Consider the following 10,934-nt stretch of genomic DNA (forward strand, 5'->3'; position numbering starts at 1 on the left):
ATTCGTGCATGCTAGGCAAGCACTCTACCACCAGGCCAAACTCTCGGACCTGAAACCCATTTTCTGTCTGTCCCCTGCCTCAATCCCACACATGGTCTGGGCTGCCCCTCACAGTGAGAGCTGTGTGATCTGGGCTGGGACACTCCCTGAATGCCTTGCTTAGGAGGTGGCTGGTGGGCACATCTCATCTGGCCTGTTCGTCAGAGCTGGGCCTCGTGTCCTTGGCCTTCCCCAGGGCATGACAATGTGCATGACACATTATTCAGATCTTTTCAAGTCTTTGTTGGGAAAGGCAGACATTGCTCACCAGCTGCAGATTTCATGAAATACGTGCTTTGGCCTGGTCTTGCTTGGGTCCCTGATCCCAGCCTGGTCACCGTCACCCAGCACCACCACGTCCTTAAAGCTAATGTTGCCCTCAAGTCATGAAAGTCTTGAGGTTGGCAGCATGAAGCAACACCACTTCCTGTTCCCCAACCTACCCCGCGGTTTGTGGAAGGCAGTCTTGTGTTCTGTCCAATTTGTCTCTCCTGCTTTATCCATTGACTTTTGCTGACCAAATTAAAGATTCATCTCAAATTCCATTCCAGGGGGCAAGTCGAAGACACTAATGGAACTTTTCCTGAAAGTCTTTTTTCAGGAACTGAGGGCAAGTTGAGGTGGGTCCAAAGCTCCAGACATGCTCGCTGCCAACAGCACATTCTCGGGCCTGTTACATTCTGTGATCTTCTGATTCTTGGAAAAGGCTGGTACACACAGGGCAGGTATGGCTACTTCTGGCTCTTTCTAACCTGCTTAACATTAATAGTTATATAATATTCTTGCTGCCCAACACACTGAAGTTATCAGTCTTAAAGTTAGGTGAGCCAGTGTCTAAGACCCTTTCTTGGTTGGGAAGATATGTTTGTCATAGAGTTTGCCATGTTTTTCTAGTTCTAGCCTTCCTGGAGTCTTGTCAGCTGTCTTTCTAACTACTCACTGCCTGGAAGTTTGGGTTTTGTTATGTTTTTTCCTTATTTATATTCTGTGCTGATACTGGGGCTTGAACTCAGGGATTTGTGCTCTTGATTGGCTTTACTCCTCAAGACTGGTATTCTACCCTTTGTATCACACCTCCACTTTCAGCTTTTTTTGTTTTGGGTTTGTTTTTTTTTGCCAGTCCTGGGCTTGAACTCAGGGCCTGAGCACTGTCCTTGGGTTTTCTCCAGGCTAGAACTCTACCACTTGAGCCACAGTACCACTTCTGGCTTTTTCTATGTATGTGGTTTCGAGGAATCAAATACAAGTTTTCGTGCATACTAGGCAAGCACTCTACCACTAGGCCAAACTTCCAGCCCCTCCACCTTCAGCTTTTTGCTGGTTAATTGTAGATAAGGGTCACTCAAGTTTGCCTCTGACCTGGCTTTGAACCTGGATCTTCAAATCTCAACCTCTTGCAAGCCACTGGCACTCAACATGGAAATTTCTTGTAATTCTTCCCCCAACTTTTTATTTCTTAGAGAAGTTTAGTATCATTTTTGCATTTAGAAGGTTGTTTATTCGCTATCTTCTGGTTGCTTTTTGCTTTTTTTAAAAAATTTCCTCCTTAATTTGAAAACTACATGAAATACAAAAATTAGGCTGAGCCAGACACTCATGGCTCATGGTTGTAATCCTAGCTATTCAGAAGAATAGAGAATCATGGTTCAAAATCAACCCAGGTCTGTGAATTTCTTAGACCCAATTAATTACCCACACACAAAAAGCCATAAGTGAAGTTGTGGCTCAAAAAATAATATCACGGGGCCAGAAGCATAGCCTAGTGGTAGAGTGCTTGCCTAGCATGCATAAAGCCCTGGGTCTGATTCCTTAGTACTACATATACAGAAAGTGGTGCTGTGGCTCAAGTGGTAGAGCACTAGTCTTGAGAAAGCCCAAGGACAGTGCCCAGGCACCAAGCACTAGGACTGGCAAAAAAAAAAAAAAAAAAAAATATATATATATATATATATATATATATATACACACATATATATACACACACACACATATTATACACATAGACACACACACACACAGAGTGCCTGGGCCCTGAGTTCAAGCCTCAAACTAAACAGAACATTATTACACAATAATAAAGTAGTTGTTTGGAACATTAATTTTTATATTTCTAGTTCATGTTTATTTTGTTTTTGCAGTGCTAGGGATTGAACCCAGAGCCTGGGCATATGCTAGCTTCAAATGGCGATCCTCAGATCTCAGCCTCCTGAGTAGCTAGGATTACAAGCATGAACCATCACTAGCACCCTGGAGGCATGGTCTTACCACGTGCCACCAGACTGGCCACAAATTCACAATCCTGCCTCCATCTTCCAAAAGCTTGGATTATAGGGATTGTAATCCAATACAGCCGTGCAATGTATTTTAATCAACAAAGGAAAACATCACAGGTAAGCTAGAAGACCCTGTTGCACCCTCCCCATCGGCAACCACTCCCATGAATTCTGTGGGTAGCCTTCCATATTTTTATATATTTTCATTGCAAAATAGCCTGTTGAGTTTCTCAGTGTGTCTAGATGGGGTGTCACCTAGAAGGAACTTGGTTCATTTGGTTCTGTTCAGAGATGTGAGCATGTTGAGGCCCAGGCTGAGCCCTGAGAATACGGCTGAGAAAAACAGGCCCCTCCCCACGGCAGCGTCATGGGAGGTGGTTGCAGGGTGGCACATGTGCTGGGAAGAGGCCACCACATGGCCACTTTCTGCCCAAGGGCATTTCCAATGGTTCTCACTGGTTTACAACTGCAAAGAAGGCTGCAAAGGGCAGCTTTGTTGGCATATGTCACATATACCCTGTGCAGTCCTCTGTCTAGAACTGTGAAGCGCTGTGAAGGCCGCACATCCAGCGCTGCAGTGTGTGCGCAGGCCTGCCGCACGTCCTCCCTCCCACAGGCTTGCAGTCATCACGAAAGGACTTACCCTGGTACAGGGCAAATGCTGTGCAAATAGATGTGTTGTATATATGCTAAGAGACCAGAAAAGTAGTCTATACATGTTCAATATAGTCTACTGTATTTTTAATTCACCAGAGCCCAGGATACAGAGCAAGCTGAACATAGTTCAAACTCAAAGGGACCAGATAGCAACCTTTCTTTCTTTCTTTTTTTTGTGGGTCATGGGGCTTGAACTTTGCTTGGGCACTGTCCCTGAGCTGTTCAGCTCAAGGCCACCACCCTATCTCTGGGCCTGGGCATTGTCAGTTCTTCAGCTCAAGGCTACCACCCTACCCTTGAGCCAAGCCCCACTTCCCCTTTTCTAGAGGTTAATTGGAGATAAGAGTCTCAGGTCCTTTTGTGCCCAGGCTGGCTTGGAATCTTGATCCTCAGATCTTAGCCTCCCGAGTAGCTAGGATTACAGGCGTGAGCCACCGTGCCCAGCTTGCTTGCTTGCTTGCTTTTTTTTTGGGGGGGGGGCAATGCTAGGGCTTAAACTCAGGGCCTCATGCTCTTGCTCAGCTTTCTTGCTCACAATGGATGTTCTTCCTCTTATGCCACACCTCTATTCAGGCACTTAGGCTGGTTAATTGGAGTCTCAGAGTCTCTTCAGGCTGACATGTGACCATGAATCTCCAGGTCTTAGCCTCCTGAGTAGCTATGTTTCCAAGTGTGTTCCAGCATCATCCAGCTCAGATAGCAAATTATCTAGGCTTTATAAAGGGCTCAAATTGTCCCTTTTAACAACAGCTCAATTCTATCTTTCTAGCACAAAAAAACAGTTATAAACAGTATGTAAATGAACTCTTTTTGGATGCGGGAATTTGAATTTTAAATGTTATAAAATATTCTTTTGATATTTTCCCTAACCATTTAAAAATATACAAGCCATTCCTAACTTAGGGTGTAATATCTCAGCTCAGAGGCTCTCATCTGCTCTGAGAAGTGGAAGTCCTCAGCTCACACCTCTAATCTTAGGCTGAGGTCTGAGGATTGTGACTACAAGCCAGCTTGAGCAGGGAAGTCTCTGTAAGACTTTCTTTTTTTTTTTTTTTTTTTTTTTTGCCACCCTTGGGACTTGAGCTCAGGGCCTGGGCATGGCCTTGGGTTTTCTCAAGGCTGGTGCTCTGCCACTTGAGCCACAGTATCACTTCTGGCTTTTTCTAAGAATGTGGTACCAAGAAATCAAACCCAGGGCTTCATGCATGCTAGGCAAGCACTCTATCACTAGGCTACACTCCCAGCCTCTAGACTTTAATCTCCAATTAAATACCAAAAAGCCAGAAGTGGATCTGTGGCTCAACTGGTAGAATAAAGGCTCATGGATAGAGGGTATATGATGGCTTGTGCCTGTAATTCTTACTACTTAGAATGCTGAGATCTGATGATCAAAATTTGAAGCCAGCATAGGCAAGAAAGTCCCTTTAGAACGTTTATCTCCAATTTTCTACTCAAAACAGGAAAATGTCACTGTGGCTCAAGGTGGTGGAATGCTAGACTTGAGCAAAAGAGTGGGCCCTGAGTTCAAGTCACTTGACTGGCACATGCACGTGCGCGCACGCGCACACACCCCCTACACACACATACACGGAAGTCCTCATCATAGTTTATTCTTCCAATCAAGGTGTCTATGAGCAGGCTTTATAATTCTAGACTCCAGCAACCAACAGAGTTCTTACAGATTCCTTATAAAAATGAGGAGTTTCCAGATGGAAACAAGAAAAGTGAGGGGATGTTCCCAGGACCTGAAGCTGGGCACTGGTGACTCATATCTGTAATCCTAGCTACTCAAGAGATTGTGCTCGGGCATGGAGGTTCATGCCTGTAATCCTAGCTACTCGAGGCTGAGATCTGAGGATCTAGGATCAACGCCAACCTGAGCACTCTTATCTCCAATTAACCACTACAAAACAGGAAGTGGGGCTGTGGCGCCAGGCATAGGGTAGTAGCCTTGAGCTGAAGAGCTCAGGGACAGCACCCAGGCCAGAGTTCAAACATTATGTCCCCCCCCCCCCAAAAAAAAGACTGAGATGCAAGGATCATAGTTCAAAGACAACTCAGGCAGACAAATTCATGATACTTTCATCTCTAATTAACCAGCAAAAAGCTGGACATAGAGCTGTGACTCAAGTGGTAGAATGCCCAGCCTTAAGCAAAAAAGCCAAATAAGAGCCTGAGACCTAGAGTTTAAGCCCACTATGGGCATGTGTACACACACACACACACACACACACACACACACACACACACACACACACACACACACACACACACTCTGAGGTATCTGAAAGTAGACTTGGAAATGTTGCTCAGTAGTAATACACTGGCCTGGTAATAAAAATGCCTTGGGTTAACCAGGCACTAGTTAGCTTATGCTTATAATCATAGCTACTCAGGAAGCTGAGTTCTGAGGATCGCAGTTCAAAACCAGCCCTGACAGCAACTCTGTGACCACCAGAAAATCAGAAGTGGCACTGTGGCTCAAAGTGGTACTAGCTGAGTGAAAAAGCTGAAAGACAGCCCTTGAATTCAAGCCCCATGACCAACAACAACAAAAGTCCTAGGTTCAACTGTTAACACCACAAAAATATAGAGAATGCCTTTATAAAGTTGGAACAGTTGGAATCTCTGAAGCCAGACCTTGTCTATAGATCCTTTTTCCCTGGAGCTTCCTTTCCAGTTCTGCTCATGTGTGTCAAAGAGGTTGGTAATAAGTCTTTGTTCTCTGTTTGATCTTTATTCTTCCACAGGTAGGACCCAAGTCTGGACTGAGTGACTACCTCATAGGACAAACTGCTTAGGAAGACTACCTACTCACAAATCCTTGCCTGGGTAGTTAGCTCTGTGACCTGCACAAAGCCTTCCTCATCTACAACACACTAGTTGGATGAAATAATGAAAGCATAAGGATGTACACACACACACACACACTCACATCCTATGATACACAACACATAAGAGGTACCCAGTGGCTTCTGTCCAGTGTGCTTAAGAATGTGAATCTCCTGCCCTCCAGGAAGCTGACATTCTATTAAACACTCCTCTAATCTGAAGGGACTGGCCACCCACTACTGGGAAGATAGAAGAAAAGATCCTCAGGCCACAACCCTGCCAACAGTGGCCACCAGAGGGCAGCCCAGCCCCAGTAATGGCCCCACCCACACACATCCAGAAATGGCTCTTCCTTGGCAAAAGGAATTCAGAAAGTGACAACCTGGGGTGTGGTCAGTCAGACTAGGGAAGCCCCATGTCTGCAGCCCATAAAAATAAAAGTAAACATAGATGGGGCCAGGAGCGTATCCTAGTGCTCACCTAGCATGCAAAAAGCCCTGAGTTCCATTCCTTGGTACCATATGCTCAGGAAAAGCTAGAAGTGGTGCTGTGGCTCAAGTGGTGGGACACTAGCCTTGAGCAAAAAGTGTCCATGACAGTGCCCAGGCCCTGAGTTCAAGCCCCAGGACTGGCAAAAACAAAAACAAAAACGGAGGCAGAGGCCAGATTATAACTCCAAATCAGGGCTACCCTGGACCTTGGGCAAGGTACTTCCCTCTCTGGTTCAGGTTCACAGGGTTGGGCCAGAATCCCCTAGCAAATAACACCAGCACTACAGGGTTCCAGGAGATGGGGGAAGTTTCTCCTTTCTCATTCCAGCCCTCAGGGCCACACACTGGAAGCCAACATCTCCCTTGAGGCAGCAACTCCCAGAGAAGGCACATGTTCCAAACCCCAAATTCCAAAGCTCCAGAGGTATGGTATCATAGGGGTAAGAGCTCCCGGGTGTGGGGGGGGTAGTGTGCAGGGAAGTAAAAGGGCAAGGTCAGGGGAGCAAAGAGCCCCAAAGTGTCTTGATTCATTCATTCAAGACAGATATCCGGTTTCCTCTGGCTTGTCTGCCGGGATTTAGGGGCTTAGCAAAATGAGTCATGAGAGGGAGGGGGGATATTGGGGAGTTCCCAGCTAATCAGCTCCAAATGTGTGATGATTCCTACCCAAGTGGGTGGGCACAGGAGACCCCAGTACCCCACCTCGGACCCCTGGCCTTGCAGGAGGCAGCCTCCTGGGAGTTGGTGCACAAGGATAAGACAACTCGCCTTGTCCTTCTGTCTAGGGTACAGGGGCGTTCCCCAGAGGAGGGCCTGGCCCCTTCCCCATGGGCCTCACCAACCTCAGGACTGAAGCAGCAGTTGAGCCTGTTTCTCTGCCTGCATCAAACATATGGGGTCAGCTGTGGGCCTGGGTGGGGCTGGAGGGGAGGAAGAGAGCTTGAGGGGGGCAGACGAAGTCTAGGAAGGATGAGAGATTCCATAATTTCACAAAACTTTCGCAAACAACTTTTTTTTGTCCCACCCCCCCTGGCATTGTCCTGGACACCAAATTTGCATAAATCCTAGGAAGTTATTACTAAGCCTTAGTTGCCACAAGACCAGGTAATTTCCTCCCCAGACTCCAACAGGCGATGTATAAAGGCACTCTGAGACTGGGCCTTCACAGAGCCCAGAACTTGCAGCCCAGATTTTCCAGAACCCCTGGTAGAACTTCTTACCCAGAGCCCCATGAAGCTGATGGGTGAGTGTCCTGGCTACCTGCCTGGGTGTGGGGTGGGGAGAAGGAGGGCAGGAGTACAGAGTTTCTCTTGAGCCCCATCTGAGCCCCATCTGCTTTCAGCCTTGCAGCTGCTGTTGTGGCATAGTGCACTGTGGATGGGGCAAGAAGCTATACCCCTGAGCCTTGCCAGCTCCCTGCCCCTTCCCCGGAGCTTCCTGCTCAAGTCTTCAGAGCAAGTGAGAAAAATCCAGGCAGAGGGCACTGAGCTGCTGGAGATGCTGGTGAGTGCGAGCAGAAGGGGGAGGGGGTCATGGAAGTAGAGGTCAGAAGACCCAGGGGAAGGCCTAGGTAGGAGGGAAGGGGGAGAGCTAATGGGAACATGGGGGGAAATGTCATCAGGAAAGGGACATCGAGAGGGAGGCACATGGGCCGGAAAGAAAACTAGAAGAGGTGAAGCTGGGGGACCCTCTGGTGAGGATGCGATGGGGTTCTGGCCAGGATCCAAGGAGGCCCGGCACTCGGAAGGGCTGGGCCCAGGGCAGCAGGGCAGGGAGCACAACTGAATGAGCTGAGGAGAGAGCTGAGGGGGAGGCAAGGAGTCCCAGCAAAATGGAAAGAGCAGCAGTCCATCCTCAATGACTCAACTCCCTTCCATTCCCTTCCATCCCAGTGTGCCACCTACAAGCTGTGCCACCCCGAGGAGCTGGCGCTACTTGGCCACTCTTTGGGCATCTCTCAGGTTCCCTTGCACAGCTGTTCCAGCCAGGCCCTGCAGCTGGTGAGTGGAAGGGTGATGGGGATGGGGAAGGGGGCGCAGTACACCACATTCCTGTGTCTAGGCACATAAAAGGGGGTGCCCTATACCAAGTGGCACAGCCTAACTCTCCCACTCTGGTTCCAGGAGGGCTGTCTGAGCCAACTCCACAGGGGCCTCATCTTCTACCAGAGCCTCCTGCAGGCCCTGGCAGGGATTTCCACTGAGATATCCCCCTCCGTAGACATGCTACAACTGGATGTCGCCAACTTTGCCATCACCATCTGGCAGCAGGTGAGCTGTAGGAGGGGCGAGGGTGAGGATCAAGTGGGATCACGCCACCATGCACACCACAGCCCAGTGGCATCCAGGAAGCTCGCTGGGGCTGAGATGGAAGCATTCCCTAGGATGTGTTTTGGGGGAGGATGTCCCTATATTCAGGCCATTCCTGCTACTCTCCTTCCTCCTCTCCACCCAGCCCAGGGCAAGGAGAAAGATCTTAGGGCCTTGAGACAGACCTAGGTTCAAATCTTGGGGCCACCCATTAGCAACTGTGGCCCCCACAGTGGGACCATCAGCCCCTAACGTCTCCTCTCCCCCCACAGATGGAAGACCTCGGGGTGGTCCTGGAGGTGAAGCCCACTCAGGGCGCCATACCAGCATTTACCTCTGCCTTCCAGCGCCGGGCAGGGGGTGTCCTGGTCACCTCTAGCCTGCAGAGCTTCCTGGAGCAAGCACATCAAGTTCTGAGCTACCTCACTGAGCCCTGAGCACAGCCCTTCCCTCTCCAATGTACTTAGCGCTATTTATTTTTTCTTGGTCTTTTGGTACTGGTACTGGGGCTTGAACTCAGGGCCTGGGCACTAGGCTTTTTCTCTCTGAACTTCAGCTCTACTTCTTGAGCCACAGCTCCATTTCCAGCTTTTTGGTGCTTAATTGGAGATTAGAGTCTCGGATTGCAGCCTCCTGAGTAGCTAGGGTTACAGGTGTGAGCCGATGGCACGTGGCTTATTTATCTCTATTTAATATTTATACTTATTTAAGCCCACTATTTAAAGATAGGGAAGCAAGAATGGAGCCAAGTTCTAAGTCCTTCCCTTCATCTTCGAGTTTCCTTCTTGTGCCTGTAGCAGCAAGAAAAAGCTCCTGTCCTTTTGTCCTCCGGTCCTCTGCACTGGGAGGTAAATAGGTAAATACCAGGTATTGAGTGATTCCTGACACTGCTCCCCAGCCACAGCGAGCCCCCCTTCCCCCCCGCCCCTGGGGAGTACCAGGAGGTCTCCCACATGGGAGACCTGTTTAATATTTAAACATCAGTGTTCCCGACTGGCTTCTCAGTCAGATCCTGCTTTCCTGCAAGTCCATGGCCCGTGGGGATTAAGTCCCTGCAGGAGCAGAGGCCATAGAGCAGGAAGCCTGGCCTGGCACTTGCTCTAAGATTTCTTTTTTGCCTTCCTGCACACCATCAGGCAGTAGGTGCAGCGGCCCCCTGGCTGACAAGGCTGGGATTCTCTTTAGGACTTTGTCAGGCTGGGACTAGCAAATGGAAGGGAAAGGTGGGGAAACGTGGGGAGCAAGCAGGACTGTGTATACACTCCCTCCTCACCCCATTTCCTCACTGTAACTAAGTCTGGAAAGAATAAAGTCTTTGTCTCCAATACATGTTCTTCCTCCTTGTATCCAGCTGGTGTGGGGTGGAGACTGGTGAATGGTGGCTAAGGGCAGAGGGTGGGGAGGAGAAATGGGAGAAGGCTCCTCTAGCTCTCCTGACCTTTGGTGTTTAGCCTGTATGAGCTGATGCTGCCTGGGCATCGATGTTGGGCTGCATAGAGATATGGTAGAGAAAAGAACCACAGCTTCAGGACTGGGAGGTGGCTTAGTGGTAGAGTGCTTGCTTAGCATGCATGAAGCCCTGGGTTCAATTCCATAGTACCACATACACAGAAAAGGCCAGAAGAGAAATGACCACTTGGGGGGCAGAACTCCAGGTATGGTTTGTCTCCCTATGGAGCCCACCAGCAGAACACCCCAGCAGGGCCAAGCTCAGCCTTCTAGGTTGGAATAATGGGGCCAGAGCCATGGAGGCACACGTTCAGTGAAGGCTCCCATGGGGTGGGAAAGCCTAGCCACACCCTCCTGTCCTGCAAGGCCTCCACTGGAGGCTCACGTCCGTAATCCTAGCTACTCAAAAGGCCAAGATCTGAGGATCCAGGTTTGAAGCTGACCTGGGCAGAAAAGTCTGAGAATGTTATCTCCAATTAACCATAGAAAAAAACCAGAAGTGGTTCAAAGTGTAAAAGAGTGCTAGCTTTGAGCAAAAGAAGCTCAGGGACCATGTGCAATCCCTGAGTTCAAGTCCTAGGATTGGCACACACACAAAAAAAAGACACCTGCCCTAACACCCGTGGGGCCTTTTACCAGAACCTGGCCCTTTTTCATTAGGGAAGGGAGGACAGGGTTGATTCTTCACTACCCTAGTAGGTGTGTTGAAGGGAGCTGCTCTGGCCTTCCCTGATCCTGTCCCTGCCCTGCCTAGTAAACAAATGCACAAAGGGCGCCTGGCGCCTGGCCCTGGCCGCTGCCTCTTCCTTCTCCTCACCTCAGGACTGCGCCCCTCCAGCACCAGAATGCACAGGAGGACAGGGAGGACAGGCGCACGCACAAAG

At 49.1% G+C, this 10,934-nt stretch overlaps 1 protein-coding gene across 4 annotated transcripts; it reads left to right on the forward strand.

Annotated features, from left to right (window-relative positions):
- Nucleotides 1–7,507: 7,507 nt before the first annotated feature.
- On the forward strand, nucleotides 7,508–9,038 carry Csf3 (colony stimulating factor 3). Of its 4 annotated transcripts, none has more exons than XM_090351690.1 (5): nucleotides 7,508–7,535; nucleotides 7,635–7,795; nucleotides 8,185–8,292; nucleotides 8,416–8,562; nucleotides 8,874–9,038. In XM_090351690.1, the coding sequence occupies exons 1-5, from the start codon at nucleotides 7,523–7,525 to the stop codon at nucleotides 9,036–9,038; spliced, it is 594 nt and encodes a 197-aa protein (XP_090207816.1). In that variant the 5' UTR covers nucleotides 7,508–7,522. The 4 variants fall into 4 exon arrangements, with proteins under 4 accessions (XP_090207816.1, XP_090207817.1, XP_090207818.1 ...); XM_090351691.1 differs by having other exon boundaries at nucleotides 7,517–7,535; nucleotides 7,635–7,802; nucleotides 8,183–8,292; XM_090351692.1 differs by lacking the exon at nucleotides 8,185–8,292 and having other exon boundaries at nucleotides 7,517–7,535; nucleotides 7,635–7,801.
- Nucleotides 9,039–10,934: the final 1,896 nt, after the last annotated feature.

The sequence above is a fragment of the Megascapheus bottae genome, chromosome 17 (assembly GCF_031878675.1).
Source record: "Megascapheus bottae isolate mThoBot1 chromosome 17, mThoBot2.hap1, whole genome shotgun sequence".
In the NCBI taxonomy this organism is placed as follows: Eukaryota; Metazoa; Chordata; class Mammalia; order Rodentia; family Geomyidae; genus Megascapheus; species Megascapheus bottae.

Excerpts from the sequence above, each read along its gene's own strand:
- Csf3 (XM_090351691.1), top strand. Across the intron at positions 7,803-8,182 it reads GCTGGAGATGCTGGTGAGTG|AGTGTGCCACCTACAAGCTG; the intron begins CGAGCAGAAGGG and ends CCCTTCCATCCC. Across the intron at positions 8,563-8,873 it reads CCATCACCATCTGGCAGCAG|ATGGAAGACCTCGGGGTGGT; the intron begins GTGAGCTGTAGG and ends CTCCCCCCACAG.